This window comes from Ochlerotatus camptorhynchus, unplaced genomic scaffold (genome assembly GCF_037179485.1).
Source record: "Ochlerotatus camptorhynchus isolate MF236.1 unplaced genomic scaffold, CSIRO-AGI_Acam_v1.1 ptg000357l, whole genome shotgun sequence".
NCBI classification, from domain to species: Eukaryota; Metazoa; Arthropoda; class Insecta; order Diptera; family Culicidae; genus Ochlerotatus; species Ochlerotatus camptorhynchus.
In genome coordinates this window covers 4,243,028-4,268,553 of record NW_027040845.1, presented here as the reverse complement: position 1 = coordinate 4,268,553, position 25,526 = coordinate 4,243,028, and the positions used below count along the sequence as shown (strand labels likewise).

The 25,526-nt window shown below is 41.1% G+C and overlaps 2 protein-coding genes and 1 pseudogene across 3 annotated transcripts; 2 read left to right on the top strand and 1 right to left on the bottom strand.

Moving 5' to 3' along the window:
- The first annotated feature begins 1,255 nt into the window (after nucleotides 1-1,255).
- On the top strand, nucleotides 1,256-4,057 carry LOC135709297 (probable pre-mRNA-splicing factor ATP-dependent RNA helicase mog-4; annotated as a pseudogene).
- Nucleotides 4,058-4,180: 123 nt separating this feature from the next.
- LOC135709295 (cysteine desulfurase-like) lies at nucleotides 4,181-5,024 on the bottom strand. The gene has a single exon (XM_065231604.1). It carries the CDS (start codon nucleotides 4,974-4,976, stop codon nucleotides 4,386-4,388), a length of 591 nt encoding a protein of 196 aa, XP_065087676.1. The 5' UTR covers nucleotides 4,977-5,024; the 3' UTR covers nucleotides 4,181-4,385.
- A 2,334-nt stretch (nucleotides 5,025-7,358) lies between these two features.
- On the top strand, nucleotides 7,359-18,834 carry LOC135709259 (luc7-like protein 3). 2 transcript variants are annotated; one of them, XR_010518342.1, is made up of 7 exons: nucleotides 7,359-7,700; nucleotides 7,755-8,117; nucleotides 8,180-8,385; nucleotides 8,449-8,580; nucleotides 8,650-8,774; nucleotides 8,839-9,066; nucleotides 18,227-18,834. XR_010518342.1 is itself a non-coding variant. In XM_065231559.1 (6 exons), the coding sequence occupies exons 1-6, from the start codon at nucleotides 7,602-7,604 to the stop codon at nucleotides 8,871-8,873; spliced, it is 960 nt and encodes a 319-aa protein (XP_065087631.1). In that variant the 5' UTR covers nucleotides 7,359-7,601; the 3' UTR covers nucleotides 8,874-10,543. The 2 variants fall into 2 exon arrangements, 1 of the variants encoding a protein (XP_065087631.1); XM_065231559.1 differs by lacking the exon at nucleotides 18,227-18,834 and having other exon boundaries at nucleotides 8,839-10,543.
- The last annotated feature ends 6,692 nt before the right edge of the window (nucleotides 18,835-25,526 follow it).

Sequence of the window (25,526 nt, the reverse complement as noted above, 5' to 3'; positions counted from 1 at the left end):
CGTTAATCCGGCATATTTATTATACTTAAGGGCCACCCACATTAGATCCGTTTGCGTTGCGTTGACGTAAATTTGACAGTTAGACAATAGATTTAGTTGTCACTTTACCACAACGCGTCCGATAGATCCAACCGGTATTATCCTCAGATTAAATCCCGATTAAGAATGTCCGGCTGGTTTGATGTCGACATCAGAGTTAATCAACAGAACTCTGAGCAAACATTTTTCATATCATACAAATAGGGACGGTATTAAAAGTTAATCCGAGTTGGAGCTTACCGCCATAAGACACAAATATTAAGCATGAAGTGGAATAAAATCGTCAAGAAGTCGTTTCTTCAATAGGCAATTGTTTGTTGGGTAACCTGCTATTGCTATTTTTCAGTGTACCACATGGCAACACCACTACTACTGGATTGTACCATAGAGGTAACTCTAAGACCACTGGGTCCCGAAGAAAATCATTATTATTTTTGGCTAACTCAGTACCAGAACAACTGTCCCAAGCAGTCCCAAGCTATTTCACTCACCCCTGCATGTTCTGCATGAATCCACACACCCCTGATGTTATCTGTCAAACTTTCATAGCGAATCAAAACAAACATAGTGTAGTAATAGAATTTCAACTAGAATAGGGTACGTTAATCGTTTGCTTGGGACCAATAGGCTACTAAAGTGGTGAGCCAATTTAAAATCGTTAGTTTCGTATTGATTGTTGATTGTATACCACATGGCAACACTACTACCACAAACGAAGTGACAGACGGAGCGGCTCAAAATTTGATTTGACGCACTTACGTTTGAAATTTTCGAGTGTACCTCACGGCAACACCAACAATCAATACGAAACTAACGATTTTAAATTGGCTCACCACTTTAGTAGCCTATTGGTCCCAAGCAAACGATTAACGTACCCTATTCTAGTTGAAATTCTATTACTACACTATGTTTGTTTTGATTCGCTATGAAAGTTTGACAGATAACATCAGGGGTGTGTGGATTCATGCAGAACATGCAGGGGTGAGTGAAATAGCTTGGGACTGCTTGGGACCGTTGTTCTGGTACTGAGTGAGCCAAAAATAATAATGATTTTCTTCGGGACCCAGTGGTCTTAGAGTTACCTCTATGGCAACACTATCTACTCATATGTACTAGCTTAAAGTATATAGTTGATGCTATTGGCCTTGACGGCGAATCTATAGCTCTTTACTCCTATGGTAAAATCCGTAAGCAAACGTCAGACTGTGCGTGAAATTTACTTTCAAAAACGAAGAGGTTCGCAAGTGGTGCTGGTGCTGAAGAGTATGAACTGCTGTTGGATGATCAGATTGATTTCGTCCAGGCACTCCGACTGGATGGAACTAAAGAAAAGGACCGGAAAGCTGGACATTGAGGAAACGAAGAAATCACTTCCAGTTTTTCCATTCAAGGAGGATCTCATAGCCGCTATAAAAGAACACCAGATTCTTATTATCGAAGGAGAAACGGGTTCGGGAAAAACGACACAGATTCCACAGTATCTCTATGAAGCTGGGTTTACAAACGACGGCAAGAAGATTGGATGTACTCAGCCTCGTCGCGTGGCAGCGATGTCCGTGGCGGCACGTGTTGCACAGGAAATGGGCGTCAAGTTGGGCAACGAAGTTGGTTATAGTATTCGTTTCGAGGATTGCACATCCGAGCGGACTGTCATTAAATACATGACAGATGGTACGTTGCACAGGGAGTTTCTTTCGGAACCGGACCTAGCTTCGTATAGTGTGATGATTATCGATGAAGCTCACGAGCGTACGTTGCACACGGACATTCTGTTTGGATTGGTGAAGGACATTGCGCGGTTTCGGTTGGATTTGAAACTACTGATTTCCAGTGCCACGTTGGATGCGGAAAAGTTTTCGGATTTCTTCGATGATGCGAACATATTCCGTATTCCTGGTCGTCGTTTTCCGGTACGTAGTTAGATTTGACTTGCTTTGTGTTTTGCTGTAAAATCTAACTTTTTCTCTTCTAGGTTGATGTCTTCTACACCAAAGCACCGGAAGCAGATTATATCGATGCATGTGTGGTGTCGGTTCTACAGATTCATGCCACTCAGCCTCTTGGAGACATTCTTGTATTTTTAACTGGTAAGTGGGTCTATTTCTATGCGATGTTAAAAAATTACATTTTTTTTTTCGTTCCAGGACAAGAGGAAATCGAAGCCTGCCAGGAGATGCTCCAGGATCGCGTCAAGCGGTTGGGTTCCAAACTCAAGGAACTACTCATCCTTCCCAATTATGCCAATCTGCCGTCGGACATGCAGGCGAAAATTTTCGATCCAACTCCACCGAACGCCCGGAAAGTCGTACTGGCCACCAACATCGCCGAGACATCACTAACCATCGATAACATAATGTACGTGATCGATCCGGGCTTTGCAAAGCAAAATAATTTTAACTCCAGAACCGGGATGGAGACCCTGATGGTCGTGCCCATTTCGAAAGCGTCTGCCAATCAACGTGCAGGTCGAGCAGGGCGCGTTGCCCCTGGCAAGTGCTTTCGTCTGTACACAGCCTGGGCATACAAACACGAGCTGGAAGACAACACCGTCCCGGAAATTCAGCGCATAAACCTGGGCAATGCCCTGCTAATGCTCAAAGCTCTTGGAATCAACGATTTGCTTCATTTCGATTTCCTCGATCCTCCACCACATGAAACGTTGGTTTTGGCATTGGAGCAACTTTACGCCCTAGGGGCATTGAATCACCACGGTGAACTGACCAAACTTGGACGACGGATGGCGGAATTTCCGGTCGATCCCATGATGGCAAAAATGCTGCTTGCTAGTGAAAAGTACAAATGTTCCGAGGAGGTGGTGGCCATCGCTGCAATGCAATCGGTGAATGGAGCCATCTTCTACCGACCGAAAGATAAAATCATCCACGCAGATACGGCCCGGAAGAACTTCAACCACATGCACGGGGACCACTTGAGTTTGCTGCAGGTCTACAACCAATGGGCCGAATCGGACTACAGCACTCAGTGGTGTTACGAAAATTTCATTCAGTTCCGTTCGATGAAACGAGCTCGCGATGTCCGGGAGCAGCTGGTTGGGTTAATGCAGCGAGTCGAAATCGAAATGGTTTCCAGTCTGCCGGAAACGACCAACATCCGGAAGGCTATTACAGCCGGGTACTTTTATCACGTCGCTCGGCTCTCCAAGGGGGGGTCACTACAAAACGGCCAAGCACAATCAGACGGTGATGATCCATCCGAATTCGGCACTGTTCGAAGAACTGCCATGTGGGTGCTGTACCACGAGCTGGTGTTTACGACGAAGGAGTACATGCGGTCGGTGATTGAAATCGAAAGCAAGTGGCTGCTGGAGGCGGCACCGCATTACTACAAACCGAAGGAGCTCGAGGATTCCACCAATAAAAAGATGCCGAAAACGATCGGTCGGGCCACGCTGACCGAGGCGTAGGTTGTGATGAGACGGTTTGGGGTAATTCAAGAGCATTTTTCGCACTATGTATTCAACGGGAATTGTTGTTATTTGCGATGACATTATCCTACCTAGGGTGTCGGGTGTAAATTAGTGATCTTTAGGGACAAATAGGTGAAATATAAGGTTGCTGCAACCATGCTATATTGTATGTCAGTAGAGAGCTTCATAAGGCTAGCCCGTCTAATCCCAGTCGCGCTCCTTTCCGTTTCTTCAGGTCCGGTTAGGTGGATTAGGTATTCTCTGGCACGCCGAAGCCAACTGCAGGGCTGTTACAAGTGTCGCAAATTTTGTGCGGTTTTATAGCTTTTGAAGTGCGGATTTTGCGGAAAGCTTATCGACATTGAACACATTTTTTTAAATGATATTTTAGCTTGCCCAACCAACTATTAATAACTTTACTGCTTTACTTCTTTATTAAATAATAGAAGGTCTTTCTAAACGTAGATTTTCCTGGAGTCTTCAAATAATTAGAATCGAAACTTAGTTGAATTAACCCTAAGTGGAACTAATCCGCGCCAAAGCAAATCTGAGATGGCAGTCCACGAATACCTCAAATTTGCGAATTTAGCGTAGTCGTAACAACGCCGTCCTTGACGGGAACTAACAAAGTTTATACTATTTCAAACAATCGCTGATAGGAAGTTTTTTCGCCAAGTGAATGATGAAATACTCCCAATGATTTCACTGTCTAAGATTTATTGCTGTCTCTAATAGCATATGTAGCAAAGCTATACATTATTTTTCTCTCGTCTCAATACCTACTTACTACCAAAAGTGGATGTGTTAATAACACAATCAATGATTAACAATTAAAAAAAAACCCTCACTGAATTCAACCATACACAGCAGAACATACAAAATCAAATCTCTCTTTAAAATATGCCCCGACCCGTCCGCTCTAATGCTGCGACCACTGGATCGACTTGATGTCGATACCTTCCTGGACCATCTCCCACAGCGGGGACATCTCTCGGAGTCGAGTCACGTGCTTGATGCACTTTTCAGCTATGTAGTCGATTTCCTCGATGGTGGTAAACCGTCCGATGCCAAAGCGAATCGAGCTGTGAGCCAGATCTTCGTCGGCACCAATCGCACGCAGCACATACGACGGTTCCAGCGAAGCCGAAGTGCAAGCCGACCCACTCGAGAGGGCAACGTCTTTCAGCGCCATCAACAGCGATTCACCCTCAACGTATGCAAACGACAGATTGATACATCCGGGATAAGAATGAACTGGATCGCCATTGCGGATGACTTTCGGTAGCGATGCGAAGATTTGGTCCATCAGGCGTTTCGAGAGGAACTCCATCCATTTGTGATCGTACTCCATTTCACGGCTAGCGATTTCACAGGCTTCCCCCAATCCAACGACCAGTGGAGTCGGAACGGTTCCACTTCGAATGCCACGCTCCTGGCCACCTCCGCTCTGAATGGCTTCCACACGAACTCGAGGACGAATGCGAGTTGAATGCGAGAGGCTCCCAAACATACAAACTTTGCTCTTTCATTATCACGACGTTCTTATGCATAATCTAGTGTGACGTAACGTTGGATCATGCGTAAGAACACCGTGAGAACGAAGGAGTCGACTACATTCTTTGTGCCGCACCTATAGTACCGCACACGGTTCCCGCGCTGACTGTTCCTTACTTTCTCACTCTAATCAAAATTTCCTTCGATGAGTGAGAAAACAGCACCCCGTCAACGCGAGTGAGAACGCGAGTTGCCAGATCATTGCACACAAAACCAACTTGAATTAATTCAAATCAAAAATACTAGCGAACCTGGCGGTGAGCGGCGGAAAGTGGTCTAAAATTCTATTACAGAGAACCACCTTATTTTAATTAATTTCTTCGGAGAAAGTCGTCTGTAACTTCGTTTGTGCTACTACTGGATTGAACTAGTATTTTCACCAAATGTACTAGAATTTTTTGGTTCTATCTCTTTCACTCTACTCAAAACTGAAATGCATAAAAAAAAATGACAAAATGATACACTCTTTGCACACTGTCAAAGAATCATTGTACACAAAATCAACTTTGTGCAAAACCAAAACAAAAATAGTATCCCATCTGGTGGATGATGGCACAAGCTTCTAAGATAATTCTATTACTGCGAACCTCATTATTTTAATTGATTTCTTCGCCAGTTAGTCGTCTGTCACTTCATTATGCTAGAAACTTCACTGACAAACCGAAATGAATCATCATACAAATTACAAAGAAATTTCTGATCAAAGCTCAAAACTGACATCTGCCGCCGTGTTCGCGGAAAATATTTATCCTAGCCACAAACATGCGTATAAAATGTATGAGTTGGTTCGTGTCTAATCTTTTTCGGACAAATTATTTTTTATCTAGATAAAACATTTCTATGGTTTTGACAGATGGGATCGCTGCACATTTGAATCGGCCGTTATGGATTCTCGATCAAGAGTTAAGTTTCAGTTTCATGTCAGTTTGTCGGTGGAAACTTCGCGTCACTTTTAAATATACCAATCTACATTGATCGATTCTCTTCATCGACTCTCTCGTTCGTTAATAACTTGGCTTTAAACATTTTAGAACCCGCGTAGGCCGCCGTTACCGAGCGTGGAAAGCACAAACAAAGTGACAGACGGAGCGGCTCGAAAACTTTGGTGACGCACCTGTTATTGCAATTTTTCAGTGTACCACATGGCAACACCACTACTACTGGATTGTACCACATGGCAACACTACTAATGGATTGTACCACATGGCAACACTAAATGTACTAGAATGTTTTGGTTCTATCTATTTCACTCCACACAGAAAAAAAAAGTTGTTGAATATTACATCTAAACTGCTGCAACCAGGTCAATCCATCGGTTGTGTAATATAACGTTGTGCGATGTACATCGATTTTGCAAACAAAATTACATCCATTGATGTAATATTGTATCTGCTTTTTGCTATTACATCATTATTTCATACATCAGCTTGAATTACATTGATCGATATTACATTTTTTTTGCTGTGTACTCTAAACTGAAATGCATAAAAAAATGACAAAATGATACACTCTTTGCACACTGTCAAAGATCATATTGCACACAAAATCAACTATGTTCAAATTAAAACAAAAATACTAGCCCATCTGATGGCTGATGGCACAAGCTTCTAAGAAAATTCTATTACAGCGAACTATATTATTTTAATTGATTTCTCGATGAACATTTCAAATGGTCCTATCTGCCTTGATCGATTCTCTTAATCGACTTTCTCTTTTCATAACCACTGCTATGCAAACAGATTTCGCGTTAATTCTACCACATAGTTTGATAAAGGAAGTTCTTATCTAGCGTCCAAAACGTCAAATACAACAGGGAAAGGTTTTGCAGCTGAGTTATTGACGAAAGAGAAAGTCGATGAAGAGAATCGATCAAAGCAGATAGGACCATTTGAAATGTTCATCGAGATTTCTTCGCCAGTTCGACAGTGAGCATTCATAAGGGCGTATACGTGATGATCGATTCTCTTCATCGATTTCTCTTTTGTTAATAACTCGCTAGATTTAACGTTTGTCGGTGCGTTTGCTGTTTCTTTTGATAGCCAATGCAACCTGTTACAACTCTACATTGAATAAATTCTACAAAATAGTTTCGCTTAGCTGTAGCAATGCAAAGAGAAAATCGATGAAGAGAATCGATCATCGCGTATAGGCCCTTATGCATGCTCACTGTCGAGTTAGTCGTCTGTCACTTCGTTTGTGGTGGAAAGCTTGGATATTCATCTTAGTGAAACAACTGTGGTAATGCGGGTCCGCCAGTCTTCGTTCCTTGAAAAGTCTTTTCATCGATCGAAGAAAATTTTGACAGCTCTCAAAACGACAAAAGGAAGGAAAATTTTCATCGCGTTTCTGGTGACGAAAATCTTACGCCTAAAAAATCACAATTTTAACCGGAAAATCTTGCTTAAATTCGCGTTAAAACACCTTCATTTTGTGTATTACTCAAAGTGAATCGCACTAAAAGTGGTTTTCTTTGAGCTACTGTGCGCAGAAGTGTATAAAATCCGATTTTAAAGTGCTCTTTTTTTTTAAAGAAGAACAAGAAGAAGCTTGAACTTGGGCTTACTCAAACAAAGCGGCAATCATGGATGTCGCGAGGCAACTGCTGGACGAGTTGATGGGCCGGAACCGGAATCTTCATCCATCCGTCAAGACCAAGGAGTTAAACTGGGAAGATGAGGAGGTAGGGTTTTTTTTTGTTGATTTTGTTTTTCTTAAATGTTTTGTTTTCTTTCAGTTTTGCACATATTTCATGGTTAAATTCTGCCCGCACGATCTGTTTGTCAATACCCGGGCGGATTTGGGACAGTGTGGCAAGCTGCACGACGAAGAAGCAAAGAAGCTGTTCGACGCAACAAAACCGTGTCGTAAGAAGACCCAGTACGAGGAAGATTTTCTTCGGTTCTGTACCAACATGATCAACGAAGTCGACCGGAAGATAGTGAAAGGTAAGCAAAGACTACTTTTGATGAACAGCAAGCTGGAGAATCGACCGGTTTCCAAACAGCAAGAGCAGATCAATACGATCAACGAAAAGATCGGCAAGCTGATCCGAGAAGCTGAGGAAGCCGGCATACGAGGCGATGTGGATCAGGCACAGGTTAGTATGGGGAATTCCATTGTCGGCAAGTTATGTTTGAAATGACTGACTCGGTTTCGCAGAGCCTGATGCTTATGAGTGATCAGCTGAAGGAGGAAAAGGACGAATTGATCAAACAGCATGAATCGAATGGATGGTCAGTGACCGCGGAATATGCCGCATCGCAGGAGAAGCAAATGGAAGTTTGTCAGGTTTGTGGTGCGTTCCTCATCGTAGGTGATGCACAGCAACGAATCGATGATCATCTTACCGGCAAGCAACATTTGGGGTACGATGCATTCGGTATCTGTGGAAATTTAAAGATAATACTAATTTATTTCTATTTTTACAGCTATTCAAAGTTGAGAAAAGCGGTCGAGGAGATGGTGGAAGCCAGAAATAAGCCTGCACCACCACGAGTGGAAGAGCGGCGGCGAGATGATGATCGTAGACGTGATCGTCGTCGGGATGAACCTAGATCGAGGTGTGCTATTGCTAAGATGAAGAAGTTTTTGTTTTAAATAATGATCGGCTATTCAACTTTATTTGTTAGAGAGCGTGATGATCGCTTTAAGCGTGATGATAGACGTCGGGATCGTCGAGATACTCGTGATAGGGACTACGAACGTCACGAAAGACGCGATCGCGATCGTGATCATGAACGGCAGTATAAGAGATGTAAGTGTTGAATGTTGATTTGTATTGAATTCTAATTGGCTAATTTCTCTTTTCACCTCTAAAGCTGAACGTCATCGCAGCAGAAGTCGCAGCCATTAAAGCAGCTAGTCTAAACAGTAATATTTGTGTCGTCGTGTTGCTTTTTGTTGCCGATTAGAGACAGTGAGAGAGAGAGAGAGGAAAAGTAGTAGTAGTTCTTCGTTCAACCCCCCCACATTTTTCGGATCAAGAGGTATCCCAAGCTACAGAAATAAAATTATAGGCAATTAATAATCTATCAGCTTTCCACCAGGTAAGTCGGTTTGTGCAATACCATTACTAATCGATCTTTTTTCGTTTCTTTCATCGTCGAATGTGTTTTATATGTCATATAATCCTATCGAGTAAGAGCTCAGGTCAACAGAAAAGCAAATACGTTAACAGTTACACTCCAATTGAAGCATTCAGAAAACTAAAACGTGTCTTGTTGAGGGTCGGTATGTACTTTTTCTCCGGACAGGTTAGTGTCTTCAGATAGACCACAATATTTGCAGACGTATCGTGTTGGTGTAATGTTGAGAAATTTGAGCTCGACGCATGTCAGGTATACACTCGTTCAGCATACAATCCTAATTCCGATTCGATTATCCTTGCAGTTATTTTGATTTTCTGATAGCCATTTCTTAATTCAAGGCGAAGAAGTAGAATGCTTTAAACAAGAAAGGTATCTGTTTTCCTTGTTTTACGAAAAGTTTCACAGTAGACATTCACTGTTAAACTTGTAGTTTTTCTAGAGCGTCGTTTGGGGTCGCGTAAAAGAAAATTGTTGCTCCGATGGAACCGGAGCTACCGTACAAATCGTGCATCCAGGATTTAGAGGTACATTTCAGCTGAAACAATATTGTCTATTTTCAAATAAAAAAAAAATGCACAGGGTGTTTGAAGGAGAAGCCGTTTGGTTGCGAACAAAAGGAAGCAGCATTGCGTCCTACTGTTATCATCGTGTCTACCTACATCTTTCGATGCTACCATCGACGGAAGCCATATATGAAAGCAGGTATTTCCTAACCTTTCTGTGTTGTCTAAAAAAACCTATTGGTGGTTAATGATGCTTCAAGATGAATGATTTCCAGGCTAAATTGAACGGACGTTTGGGCTTACCTGCTTTGAGTTTGATGAAACTTGCTAGTATTGTACCTAACTGGTATTAAGATGTCAGTTGTCGCATATAAAAGTAAGCTCAGGGAAAGACGCTGGGCTAATTTTGTTAAGAAAAACCGATCTTTGCACTGAATATTTTTATAGTAATATATCCTGTTTATAGACGTCTTGTAGGAATTGAATTTCTTAACTACCGATAGGTGACCAGTCAACTAGAAAATAACCGGGAATATGTATTTAATTTAAAACAAATATTGTTTCGGCCTACATTTTCGTTCCTAAACAAATTGAAGCACGATGACGGTGATTTTCCTCCTTCGACCTGACGATTCGGCCTTGTGCGGTATGTTAAAACGAAAATGTCCAACGCTTCATCAACAATCAACCCCTGCTGGATTTTCTACAGCAACCGCTTAAACGTGTCCCGAACAGTTTGAATGAGGATGAAAAGGTGCCGTGGTCTGTTGTCTCTAATGGGCTATCCATTTATTACGTCACGCTAAATGTGGGAGAAATCAACCTCCTTTCGTCACGCTTTTCCTATACTTGATACATTGATTGTCACAGATTCTTAAACCCCTCCCCCTAAGAGCGAGACTTACTAAATTGATGCTTCCTAACGAGCGTTTCGGGCAAATATGTTGCATATATGCTAGCAGGTAGCATACTTCGTCGATGGGGTCGGCATGTTTCACAGAACCGGTGTCGAATGCGGTGGAGTTTTTGCTTGCATGCCTTTACGAACGCAATAGTTTCATCATCAATCGATGGCTAATATACATAACTCTTTGCTATTGACTTTATGCGTTGAATCCCTCCAGCTGTAAAAAAATGAAAGTGCATCTAGTTAACCGCCACCTGCAGGAGATAGATTCCCTTCCCTATAATCATTCTCTTCTCTCCCAAAAAGTTTCCTCCCTCTGCCGATCTTCCGTGCCTGAAACTCATTTCTCAGCAATCTAATGCCCACCAGCAATCTAATGTAAAGCTTCTATCTGAAGTAAACTGAACAGCCGAGGGTGGAACGGAACAGTCAGGCCTAACTTAGAGCTAAATTAGAACAAATTTTTCGTCAGGAGCGGGGATGGGCCCAGCGTAGAGGTTAGGATCCATGCCTCTCACGCTAAAGTTGACGAGTTCAAATCTCATCCCCGGGCAAGTCTCAAATGACTTAAAATGTGTTAAAGTGACTATAATACAAAACAACATCGCCAAGAGGATTGCCGTCTTGCCAACGCAGCGATCTCTACCTGCTAGTACCTAAACAAGAAGACGGAACACCGCAGTCTAATGAACATCATCGATCGAGCAGATGACCCGAATTGTCAGCAGCGATGACAGATCTCTACGGAATTGATCCGTAGGAAAAATGTACGGAATTATGCCCCAATCCTGTTGGTGCCGTTCCTTAACACGGCACCATGCCGAATTGCCACACTCCGCTCATGATTTGCAAAAGTTATGGCAATAAATAAATCTGGCATCACTGAATGTCGGCACTGTATGATGGGTCTTGTTACATCACAAGCTCTATGACGCTGCGCTGCGACGGCCCTCAAATAGCTGTAGCATGGGCGTTAGGGTGGTTCGATTTTATTCCACCAAGCTCAATCGATTCCAAATCAAGTCCTGAGCATTCTCGCAAAATTTGAGCTTATTTGAATACAAACTCATACTGCATTGGCAATGGGAATTAATCATCGTCAGGCCAATTTCCACAGAGATGGTTCCGCTGGTAGGAAGTAATAAAAATCCCCATATCGAAATTGAGACAACCTAGGAAGATCAGTCAGGGGCTTTGTTGTTCAGTTTTTTCCCGGATATTATTATGAAGAGCTTTGAATGTGTTGGTTTATTTCCTTTAAATTCCGTTATAATTGCTTATCTTAAAAAAAAAAACGCGTATTTCGTCTACTACTTGCAGACTTCATCAGTGTCAAGTACTTAACACCACTTGGCACTGATGAAGTCTGCAAGCAGTAGACGAAATACGCGTATCTGTCAAAATATAAGCAATTATAACGGAATTCAACCGAAATAAACCAACACACTCAAAGTTCTTCATAAAGGGATTCCGTTAAGAGGTTCGACAAATTTAAAGGACAGATATTATTGTTAAACAAGCTTAAATATAAACAGTATTTTCCCATACATTTTTTACCCGCTAAGCGAGCTAAAAAATTCAAATCCAAGATCGAAAATTTTCTCTCACTATCTAAGTCTCTCCAAATGGCATGTATGTATATTGATGTAAGATTTCCCTTTCACATACTACAAACTATAGTACATAGCCCCGAAAAAATGTTGGAACCCTTATTTATGCAATTAGATGTCCCATCTAGGGACGGGCTTAGGCAAGTATTTTTGTCGTCGAATATGCAGAAGTGAACCGCAATTAATGTCCGATCGTAGGAGATCAGCGATGAAGGTAGCCTTAGAGACGCCTCGACGAACACTAAGTAATTGTAGGGACATCAAATTATAGCGACTTTCATAACTAGGGAGATAGAAAGGATCACTCCAGGGTAGCCAACGAAGGGCGAAACGTACAAATCTTCGCTGAATGGCCTCAATACGATTCACCCCGTTGCTGTATAAAGGAGCCCATACTACGGAACAGTACTCTAATGTGGAGCGGACTAGCGAACAATAGAGTGTTTTTAAACAGAAAATATCCCTAAAGTCTTTGGCGAAACGAAAAATGAAACCAATTTGAGAAGATGCCTAAGCGGAAACATAAGCCACATGGTCCTTGAAGGTGAGTTGTGAATCCAGTAGGACGCCTAAGTCTTTAATAGTAGATTCACGGCTCCTGCAGGCTGTAAGCATAACAGATAGGTGATTTTTTCTTGTCACACCAAACAGTAAAAACGTCCAGCTGCTGCTGAAGACACAATGCATCACTTCGATCTTTGATGACAAAGTATAGTTTGAAATCGTCAGCATAAGACAACTTCAGGCAACGGATCGAAAAGTGAACGTCATTCAGATACAATACAAATATGAACGGTCTCAGATGACTGCCTTGAGGTACACCAGAAGAAACAGCGAACGGTTGAGAAAAATGATCTCCAATCTTCACTGACAAATGTCGACCGTTGAAGTATGAGCGAAGCCATTCAAGAAGAAAACCGTGAAAACCAAGTCGCTCTAGTTTGGCCACTGCAATCTCGTGATTGATTTTATCAAAAGCAGCAGAAAGATCGGTGTAGATAGCATTCACTTGATGACCTCTTTCCATCTCGCGTATGATTGATGAAGTGTATTGAACGAGATTTGTAGCGGTCGACCTCTTCGGTATAAATCCGTGTTGTTCAGTCGCGATGTAACTAGAACATGTGTGTTTTAAATAATCTAGCACCAATAGTTCAAAAAGTTTTGAGACTGCACATAAAGCAGCGATACCACGGTAGTTGGACACCGGTTGCTTATTGCCTTTTTTGAAGACAGGGAAAACAAAAGAATCCTTCCAGCAGTCGGGAAGGATGCTAAAGGTGCGGCCAGCACCTAATGGGCGTACGTGAAACGAAGAATATTGACGACTCTCGGCGGATGGCAAAGGCTAGCTTTCAACGATCTAATGCTACCAATAATCGGTAACATTACAACAGTTAGAAGAAATGGAATCCTTAAAATGTTCATAAAATAATCTAGGTGCCAATTATTTTTTTAAACGAACCATATAAAGAGCAAATTTTCATTACGTCGAAAGTAACATTCGCACCGAACCGAGGAAAACAGTTATTTCTATTTCAAATTTAACACATATAATGTCATAGTGATAGCAATGTTTAACCTGTTAAGCCGTGTTTTAATTAGACAATATCAAATCGCTAGCATTCATCTTAAAACATACTGGTTTTTGGGTCAAATGGTTTGGTGGACCCATAATCAGTGCTGCGTACTGTCAACAATGTCAATTGGCGTAAGATATTGATCTAAGCACTGAATTTCACTTCCGGCACTGATATTCGTAGTAAGTGTGATATCAGTTGGTACGGCTTTGACATTACTATCAATATGAATATCACTAGGGAAAAGTTGAATATTTTACTTTTATCTCAATCAATCAACATTTCACATCTTCCGAAATGCTGACCACGACAGTATGGGGGAACTTCTTTCGAATTTGGACTGGCACACGATATTCGTCCCTTCCGATGTCAATGCAGCTTCCCAAACGCTCTCGCATGTTTTGGAACTTTTTGGAATTATGTGAATGAGCAACTAAAGGAGTGTGGCCTTCCATCGACTATGGTACTGAACGGCGAAGAAGCTTCATCCCCTCAGGACATTTGCCGTCTGTTCTCAACCAAGTTTGCGAGTTTATTCTAGGATGAGAACCTACCTGACGAGCACGTTTCTCTAGCAGCCAGTAATGTTCCAATGTCTGGTCAATCTTTGGCAGCTATCAACATCGACCACGCTATAATAACTAGGGCGGCTTCGCAACTGAAGTCTTCATTTAAGCCTGGACCTGACGGAGTTCCTTCCGTCTTTCTCAAGCAACACATCGATAGCCTGGTGGCTCCTCTCTGCCTGTTCGAAATGTACCTCTCCAGTGGGGTGTTTCCTTCCTGCTGGAAATCAGCTGAGATGTTTCCAGTGCATAAGAAGGGATGCAAAAGAAACATTGACAACTTGAGCGAAGACCAGCATGGTTTCATAGCAGGGCGGTCGACTACTTCCAACCTTCTGTGTCTCACCTGTACAGATGTCATCTATACTGACCTATCAGCCGCCTTCGACAAGTTGAACCATTCTATAGCGATCGCCAAACTGGATAGGCTCGGTATAAATGGCAGTCTCCTACGATGGTTCGCATTCTATCTACCTGATCCTTAGTTGAAAGTTGCCGATCTCCTTCGTTCCCTGCCACTTCGGGTATTCCGCAAGGTAGCCACCTCGGCCCGTTGATATTTCTTGTGTCAATTTCGTCCTCGAAGGTCCACGACTGTCGTTCGCAGACGACATGAAAATCTATCTCCGAATCCGAGCCATCGCTGACTGCCACCTTCTCCAACTCCAACTCAACGCTTTTGCTAATGGGGCCAACTGAATCGCATGGTTGTAAATCCAACAAAATGTTCAGTAATCACGTTCTCACGGAAGAAACATCCAATTACATTCAGTTATATCCTAGAAGGCGTTGACGTACATCGTGTGAATCACATTAAGGATCTGGGAGTCATCTTAGATTGTCAACTCACATACAGCCAGCATATCTCGTACGTGATCGGCAAGGCATCCAGAACGCTCGGCTTCATTTTCAGGATAGCTTAAAGTTTCACGGACATCTACTGTTTGAAGTCGCTTTACTGCTCCTCGTGTTAGAATACTGCTGCCCTATATGGAATCCCAATTACCAAAACAGTATGCAAAGAGTAGAGTCTATTCACGACGATTCATCTGGTTTTCCCTTCGACGAATGCCTTGAAGGGATCCTCACCGCCTTCCAAGCTAAGAAAGTCGGTGCCAGTTAATTCACCTGGATCCTTTGTGGAGTCGAAGAGATACGACAAGGACCCTGTTTGTGCCAGACATTCTACAGGGCAGAATCGATTGTCCTTCTATTCTACAACAAATCGACGCTAACGTTCAACCACGAGCACTCCGTAGCAACGCAATGCTGAGGATACCTTTTCGTCGTACAAACTATAGTTCATATGGTGCTACAATGGGCTACAAAGGGTTTTCAATAATGTTCCATAAGTCAATGTGTATTTAGCAGGATATTTCCAAGCACGTATCCTTACGTATTCATCATATTAGGACCACCGAAATCATCTTAGCAACAAACAGTTCGAATTATTCACTTCAAATAAGGAGAAAGCAAAACGCCGAATGTACACGTTTCGTTGATTTCTCTGCTCTGTCACTTAAGACAAACGGTGTCTCCATAGAAATCGGGTGACTTAAGTAACATCGAGAAATGTTTTGATCGGAAGGATATGTGCTTCTATGTATATTCGTACAACAGGGGGAGGAGGGGCATAGTGAGCATCCCGCAGTTTGGCTCTGGATCTCCAGCTGTATGAAACAAATCAACTGGTAGTAGGTTCAATATCCTTATGATATTGATCCTACCACCATTTGTTCCGAACGGCAGGAGGTGCAAGCTGGTGCACGGGATGCGCACTATGCCCCACCTGCTCATGTATAATGAATAATAGACACTGAAACTCAATTTGTTTACATTTGTTACTTTCGACGTAATGAAAATTCTCGATAACTTTTTCAAAGGGACGTATCAGCTTTTGTAAACAATGCATTTGATCGTCGATTTGGCGTAACAGAAGGTCCCGAAGAAACAAGCTCAACTTTTTGGCTCAGCTCTGGTACTATCTTCGGTCCCAAGCTAATCGATTCACCCCTCGAAAATCCACTAACTCCTCATTTTATCTGTCAAACTTTCATAGCGAATCAAAACAAACATAGTGTAGTACTGGAATTTATACTATAATGGAGTACGTTAGTCGATTTGCTAGGGACCAATAGGCTAGTCAAATAGTGAGCCAATTTAAAATCGTTAGTTTCGTATTGATTGTTGCTAACACCACTAGCAGGTAGATGAAAATTTTCCCTATCTAATGGAATGTGAAAATCACCGCGATTTAATTCGCGATCTGCATCTAATATCATCTTAGTAAATTGTTTGTTTAAACAAAATCTAGGCAGACAAAATAGTGCAGATTGAGGAAATGGAGGTTAGAATGGCATCGTGCTCTTGATTACTCTGTTCATATTTATTTTTTGAGATCAAATAGATGGGATTCTTAAACTATTTGTTCTATTTTCAAGAAGCATGCATAATTTCTCGAAGTGGAAATCGCAATCAGCGGAAGATTGTAGCCATATCTTTCCGGTCAACAAATGTCACTGTTGATCACTTTTTTTTAATTGTTTTTAAGTCTCTATTTTCGTTATTTTAGTCTCTAATGTCACTACTATCTACTATTATAATCACATATCCACTACCTGACCGGCAAAAGGAATGGAATGACAACTGGTTTTTTGCAATCTGAATTGATGTGTCGAAAAAAATGCTTTTTTTATTTTCGAAAATGCACTACATAAACCAAATAAAAAAAAAACAATATTATAGCTTGTAATATTTAATCTAATAAAAAAAAATGTTGTAATTAATGGACTGAACTGCTCTGACGTAGGCATAAGATATAACATTAAAAGATCGGTGCAAAAATTGTTCTCTACACTCTTAACAAAATTTAGTCAAGTACTGCCCCAGGTAGCAATCGAGAATGTACATTTTGACTTCTCGTGTTAAGTTACAAGTCCAAAGCCTTCATCAAAATCACGGTGAGTCCAAATATAGATATTGTCGAGTCGGTTTGACGTGGACATTGTTCTATTATTCTATGAAGTGTCGGTTTTGGGTTGTTTTCGGGATAATTGTTGTGTTGGCTATATCCTGCAGTACTGAAGCAAGAATAAAATGTTGATTGGAGTCGGTCCCGGAAGAGAATGTAAGAAGAGATAGAGACCACCCGGGAGGCATCACCGTCGCATGACTTGGTTGCTATATACGGAGGTAATTGTTTGATCAATGCGTACCTTAAACCAAACGATGTTGTGTTCATTTCATTCAGGATATGGAATGGCCGTTCGAGCTGCAATGAGCTCTTTGTTGTAGAATTACACTGCTGATTCTGACTGAAACTGAGGTAATTTTAACATTGTTCACACCATATTCTCATAACCAATCGTCAACTCTCGACGTCGCCGTCGTCGTCGTAAGGCTGCATCTTATAAATTCGTCCCCGGGTCTCTGCCGAGTTCACTCTCACACACTCGATCGGAGGCGCACAATGTCTTCCAATTGATTGTTCCTACGCCAAAAGGTATTTGACATACATAATAGTATAATTTAAGAGGTTATCAATAAGCTACTTAAATACATCTTTGAACGCGAGAGTTTTCCACGGCGACCATGACCAGAAAACATTGTAAACCATCACATTTACAAAAGAAAAAAACATTGTAAAACATTGCAAGAAACATTCACTCCTGACAAAAGGTATTTATAAGAGCACTAATAATGTACTATTAGTTCGTGTATTATTTTCAACAGTGATTGTACATTAAAACAACAATTCACTGAACTGAAAAGTAGTGCGTTAATTTCACGTTTTGATATCCCTCAATCCGGAAATAAATGCAGCATGCTTATCAATTCACTGATTTAAGGTATCATCTGTTACAGCAAACTAGACCAGTCAGCGCAAGCAACGTATCCTCTGCATCACCTCTATCACGTAGTTTTTCTTCTTTTTCGCTCTTGCTTTTTTCAGGAACGTCTCGCTTCCTTCAGACAGTTGCAGCACCTGCTTGTAATCGAAGTTTACTTAAGTTACAAAAAACCGTAACTATGAACACACAAACATTATAATCTGTAGTTATTACGTATGTTACGCTTTACGTATCGAATTAAAAAGAAGAATAAGAAGAAGATTGTGACAATAGTGCAAACTCAGATGACACTCTAGAAAGCATCAACGAATTTCAACGCCGTAGAGACGCTGTTCCACGGTCCGGACTTAACTCTACAGCCACCAAACAACAACATAAATATTCGCAGGTACCGTGCGTTTTAATCATCCCACTTATTTAAGTTTAAGCTTACAACAAATCAACAAGTGAACACATTTTAAGATCGGGAAAATAGAAAAGTTAAGCTCTATTGGTATCCAATAAGCACACTGCAATCAAAGGTAACCGTTAGGATCACCCTTACCTTTATTAGTAGGTAAAGAGTTGAAACAGATCAACTCTCTTATTTTCTTAGGAATAATTCATTCAATTTCTCTACGAGTAAGTGTTTATTTCCCTTTCCAAATTTATGATTCCTCTTTCTTAATATCATGTCCCCAGAAGTTATCCTCTCATGACAGCAACACAATATAGCACAGCAAGGAAAGCACTTAATTTTAGGGTAATCAAACTGGACATACTATATTAACAATTTAGAAGAGAAAAAAACAGTAGCAATTGAGTGCTGATCGGAGTTTCAGCAAGAAAAGTTAATAATTCTTAGGATTTAGAATTTCCGATACATATGTACACACTTCTATAATACTAATCATTTATTGAACACCACACGAACTGCACAGTTATAGGACTTGCGGTTGATGATGTTGCAGTGCATATAAACATCAGTTTTCTGTTTCAATAAAGTACACTTTTCGATTGGAATCAAAGGTAAAGATGGTTATTGTACTTCAAAGAGAAATATCCTACCAGAACAGATGTTGCGTTTAAATCAGCCCAGTGGCAGGCGCGTAGGCAACATGTTATACAGTGACAGCGGGCCCAGCACAGCAAAATAAATGATTTGAGCCCGGGACATGCTGCCTACTGTCAAACGCTGCTGTTGGTATAGGCCTTGTCACAGGCCTGGTTTAAATGCTTTAGAAATTTCATGTGGCTATTGGAAAACACAGCATTTTACGCGACATTTCTGATTCAACTCATGAATGAACTTTGACAGGAGGCGGTTACCTAACATATCAAGAAGACTGGCAACTCTTCCATTTTCTCATACGACCGTTATGAGACCGACACAATCGCGTAAACTGCCGCTCAAAGGTAAATGCACAGTCAAACAGCCATAGCACATTGAATATTTATCACTGTAAAACATTACCGCCATCTATTGAATACACTGTGGTGGGCAGTACGCTGAACGCAAGGCGATTGACTATGCGCGCCACAGGTGGCGGTACTACTAACTACGATACTTATAAATTGGCCATTAAATGCTTGTTCGATGAACAACTTGCGAGAGTTATGTATGTTTGTCTGTGGTAAATGCTTCGATAGCAAAGATTACAACCTCAGAAGAAATGTTTGTGTATTTGCTCATTTTTCTAGGTATTACTTCCACCTTCGCTCGGGCGCAGCGCGACTGTATCTGTCGCTTAGATTCTGATAGAGTTGCCAGTCTTCTTGATTTGATGTCTTCGGTTTTAGTGTGACTTTTATCGAAGACATCATATCAAGAAGACCGTGCAACTTTGCCAGAATCCAAGCGACAGATACAGTAGCGCTGCGCTTGAGTGAAGGTGGAAGCAACGCATAGAAAAATGAGCAAATACACAAACCCTTCTTCTGAGGATGTAATCTTTGCTATCAAATTCGTTCGAAGCATTTACCTTTGAGTGGCAGATGACGCGGTTGTACCTGTCTCATAGCGCTCGTATGAGAAAATGGAAGAGTTGCCAGTCTTCTTGATTTGTTGTCTTCGCTTTTATGCTAATTAGATTATTTTTTTTTTCTGACACTCAGACAAAAATCTAAACTAACTAGTTTAAAAGTCACACTAAATCACTATTTGCCTGTTGGACCCATAGGTCGGTATAAAAAGAGAGAGAGAAAACGAACTCAGTATAAACAAGGTTTAAACCACCGACAAACCGGCATAAAACTTAAATTTAACTCTTGATCGAAAATCCATAAAGGCGGATTCAAATGTGCAGTGATCCCATCTGTCCAAACCATAGTTATTTTTTATCTAGATAAAAATAATTTGCCCGAAAGAGATAAGACACGAACCAACTCATACATTTTGTCTCAGGTTGTCCTAGCAAGACTCAGAACAGGCCATACCAGAGTCTTGCATAACTTTTCAGGGAGCAGCCCGTTCCGGAAATTTTGCGAGCTCTGCCGCACCAACTGTTCAGTGGAACACATAATCTGCCACTGTACTCAATACGAAGGCTCACGAGAGCTGTACGACATACCGGGCAGCATTAAGGACGCACTGAGTAACGACCCGATTAGAATCACAGCAATCCTCCGCGAGGCCGGCCTCTTCGACCAAATATGAAACCTGCAAAAATCCCGACCACCGCAATACAAATGGACTTTCTCTTATCACCCAACATCTCAAACCAAAGCAAGATCCTCAGCAACTTAACAATCAAAACTCCGAAGAAAGACAGCACATTGACAGCCTCAGTATTTAACTAGAGGCCCTCTTATAGGCCTCCTAACATGATAAAAAAGGAAATAAAACTTTGTAATTAGATGAGGTCCCTTCTGGACCCCACACTATCTTTTCAGAGACGAACCAGCCAACGGCTGAAAGTCTCTATAATAAAGAAATCAAATCAATCAATCATACATTTTGTATTGGTGTTCGTGGCTAGGATGCACATTTCTCGCGAACACGGCGGCAGATGTCAGTTTTGTGCTTTGATCAGAAATTTTATGATACTTTGTATGGTCATTCATGTCGGTTTGTCGGTGTTTAAACATCCAATAGTATAAACTGCTGTGGCGTCCCGTATCCTCACTCTTCTACCTGTGCACCAACTTTCAAAACCAGATTTAATGTCATATTCATTCTCGAATCGGTTGAAAAAACTTATTAAACTTAAACCGACTAGATAACTTTTTCACAACACGAAATATGCTCCAAATAAACGATTATCGCAACGAACTACACTTTCCACTAACAACCGGTGCAGTTTTACGAGTCTACAGAACGGGAAAAACGATGAACGATAGCCCGTGTGTTGAAAAATCATCAAATTTAGCTGCGCAAAATCACGACGATGTGAATAACAACAACAACACCTTGATCTTTGAAATGAAAACTTTATCGTGCGAACGTAGCGGTGCTGATTTTGTTTACGACTAATACGCTGGAAAAAAACTCCATCCTGCAACTAAAATATATGGTGAAGATAGTATTCTTTTTAAACTATGCTACTTTTAAACCTCACGAATGACAAAAAAAAGATTAAATCTGGAGTAACATGTCAGAAGGGCCTAACTCGAAAATGTAAACAAACTTTTTTTTGTGTGTTTCGCATGATGACGTGGGCATTTTACGCTTCCATTAATAAAAAATGCGTAAAATACATGAAAACATACATAAATTATTTTGAAAGAAAAGGCCTAACTCATAATACTCAATTTTTGAGTTAGTCCCTTTTAGTGCAAAAGGGTATAATTAGAATCGGAACTTTTCACGAGATAGGCCTTTTTGTTAAAAGTATTTGTTTATATTTTCTCTCTCATTGTTGTATTTCTTTCATTATTTTTCGTATTAATTGCAAGTCGAATTAATTGTTCGTGATAATCGCCGGTCAGTTTATTATGATGGAGAACAATCGCGAGCATAGCAGAGGATTACAGCTTTTGTTGGGTAAATATTCTTTTAATTCATGATTGTAGCCGAGATTGTAGCATTATTTAAAAATATTCAATTCCAGAAGCGGCAGAAGTTGTCCTCAAGGAAGACATTGATGTCAATATCGGTGTTGTTTGCGAAACACCAACCGTAGCGCAGTATGAGGAAGTGAATTTCACAGGCTGTCTGGCGTCTGAAAATTGTTCCCGGAACACGAGTGTCTCTTTCGCCAATATTGCTGCGTCAACTCCAATTAGAGAATTTGGAGACCCAGTGATATTTCCTGCTCTGGACCTTTCCCAGTCCTTCATAGAAGAAGCACCACTCGATTTGTCGTACAGAAGCAATGAGACGTGTAGTGTTCTCGATACCCCACTGGACTTAGCTCCTGTCAGTCGTTACGAACGTACTGCATCAATGCCAGTGAATGACTGTGCTCCACTAAATTTGGCTCCTGTGAATAAAATCATTTCTAGATTGCCTATTACATTTTATCAATCGGTTAACAGCAGCCAGCAAGCTTATGCTCGTAGCCCTCTGGCACATCTGGACATGAATGTTATTACACATTCTCACACAGGTCCGTACAAAAACAGCAGTGCTGTTACGGTACCCAGTCCGGCATTAGCTCGCAGTTTTGGTTACAAAGTCCAACCACGATATGCAATGCACGATACTTCTGCCGGTAGTGTCCAAGCCGTGGCCCAGCCGGAACATTCAATCACCAGTGCTCACACAATAGAGAAAAGTCAACCAATGCGAAACACGGATTCTTGCGACACCAGTCGTTCAGGTACTTCATTTAATGATCGCGATCATGGACATAGTATTAATTTATGTTCAGAAAAATCAGCGGGAACAGATCAGAAGAAGGAAGCTCCGCTAATCACAGATGAGGACTGGATTCCACGAAGTGATGAAGATGATGATGAACAAGTTGGTGACGCTACTCTTCTGAACGATTTTTCGATACACGAATACTTTGAGCCGTATCGTAACCAAGCAGTGATTGGGGACGAGGATGAAGAAATCGTTGGCGTAAAATCTTGTGTTGATCCAAAGAAGTGTTTACAGTCTGATTACTCCGCAGGTATTTAATAATGTTTTGTTCTGATTAAGTTGTGGTTATGAATATAGATTTTATGAACAGGTCCGTCTTCCCGATCCGCTGTCGTTGGAATAGATGACCTTGGATTTATCGAGTTGGAATAAGAGAACGTCATAGTCAAGCTTAATGCTCTTCGGAAACGAACGAAAAATAGAAATTTAAAAGAGAAAGGACTGGAATACAGCCGATACAATGGTGCCAAGGTTGCAGCACGCAGCGTTAAGCAAGCATGTGCCTGCTCAAAGCTTCGCTGTGACGAACAATATCACGACGATATACGTAAAAAGATTTTGAATAATTTTTTGAAGCTTTCGTTTTCTGCGCAAAATCAGTTTTTGAGTTGCCATATCGCTGTATCGCATGTGAACACTCATACGGTGAGCTAAAAACATATTTATATTTGTATGCTTTAAATTTTATTCTGCATTTTATTTTAGGTTGTCAATTCGAAAAGAGAATACACTGTAAGATATTTTCTTCCAGGAGTTGGTGGGATGGCACGAGTGTGCAAGTCGATGTTTTTGGCCACGTTGGATGTTACATCCAAAAAAATGAGATGCTTAACCGTGAAGAAATTGAACGGCTTGGGAGTCAGTGCCGACGATAAGCGAGGTGATAATAGTAATAGAAATCCAATCAGCATCGAAGCAAAACAATACATCGAGGATCATATTCTATCATATCCAGCCTATACGTCCCACTACAGCAGGAAAAAGTCATCAAAGTTGTATTTGTCAAGTGACCTGAACGTTGCAAAGATGTATGAAATGTACAAATCAAAATGTACAAAAGACAGCTTAAATCCAGTCCACTATAATAGCTTTCGGCTCATATTTAAACAGTTTAATATGAGCTTCCGCAAGCCTAAAACGGATACGTGCTGCGAGTGTGATAGACTGAATATACAAATAAAACAACATGCTAACACGGCGGAACTTGAAAAAATCCAAGCCATCCAGCGAGAGCATCAAGAACTGGCGCAGTATGTATACGCAGCGAAAAAAAGGGATATACAAGATGCTAAGGTCGATCATACGGTATATACCGCATCGTTCGATTTACAAAAATGCCTGCCAACACCCCATCTTTTGTGCGGGCAAGCATTTTACAGCCGGCAACTATACACTCTCAATCTCACCATTTTCGAAACTTGCCAGGGACGAAACTCCGCTCGATGCTTCCTGTGGGATGAATCAAAGGCTCGCCGGGGATCACAAGAAATTGGGTCGTGTATCCTACACAACCTTCGGTCTCTACTAAATGGAGATTCTTACTCTAAAGTTCGTGTTGTCAAACTTTATTCAGATAGGTGCGGTGGACAAAATCATAATATTACAATGTGCATGACAATGAGCCTTTTCATTGAGGAGTGCAAAAGAGCAAACCGAGAAATGACCATTCAGCATAACTTTATGGTCAGTGGCCATAGCCATATGGAGGTGGACTCTGTACACGCTGCCATTGAGCGGGCCAAGAAGCAGAACACGATGGATATTGAAACGCCGCGTTCAATGTAACGGAATTAGAGCAAAGCGATTTTTTCGCTTTAAAATCACTTGAAGCCAGATATAAACGCCCAAAGCATAACTCGTCAGGACACCTAATCAAATTCAAACAAATCATGCAGTTTGAATACCGCACTACCTCTCCTGGCGTTGTATTTTATAAAACGAATATTAAGGAACAAGACTTCTCTAGTTTCACTTTGGGCGATGAGAAAGTATTTCAAGACACAGATATGCCTCTCCCTCAGCTTTTGCCAATAGAAAAAGAACCGATTCCATTACCCAAGGAGAAGCTGGATGATCTTAAAAAGTTGATGCCATTCATTCAAAACAAGCAGTATTATGACACGCTACTTAAAAATCTCGTGGCACCAAAACGAGACAGAAAAAGAAAACTGATTGAAAAAGACCACTTCGATGCTGATTTGGATCCAAACACTGACGACTGGCCAGTGGAATATTTAGAGGCAGTCGACAACGAGTGGCCTATGTAGTACAAATCACTCACTGATTTCCCAGCAAAAACCCATCAACCCAGCAAACCCAAACAACCGTTCTACAATTATTGTTCAGCATTGTCATCAATCGTTATCCACATATATTAATACAAATACAATTTATTAAATAAAATATGTTGAACGTTACAAATCTAACTCTTATTAGTGTAGTCCGTAGTCTTATAACGGACAACATTATCAGTCTAACTTTCCGCTTTCTTCATTGATCGCCACGTAGGTGTTGTATTCTACAAAGCTATAGCTTATAATAACAATCTTGATTTCTATTTTTCTGCCCGTTCTACAATCTTTTCAACGGTATTTTTGTTGATGAAACTGCTTTTT

Excerpts from the sequence above, each read along its gene's own strand:
- LOC135709259 (XM_065231559.1), top strand. The coding sequence starts at position 7,602 with ATGGATGTCGCGAGGCAACTGCTGGACGAGTTGATGGGCCGGAACCGG. Across the intron at positions 7,701-7,754 it reads TAAACTGGGAAGATGAGGAG|TTTTGCACATATTTCATGGT; the intron begins GTAGGGTTTTTT and ends GTTTTCTTTCAG. Across the intron at positions 8,775-8,838 it reads TGAACGGCAGTATAAGAGAT|CTGAACGTCATCGCAGCAGA; the intron begins GTAAGTGTTGAA and ends TCACCTCTAAAG.
- LOC135709295 (XM_065231604.1), bottom strand. The coding sequence starts at position 4,976 with ATGTTTGGGAGCCTCTCGCATTCAACTCGCATTCGTCCTCGAGTTCGT.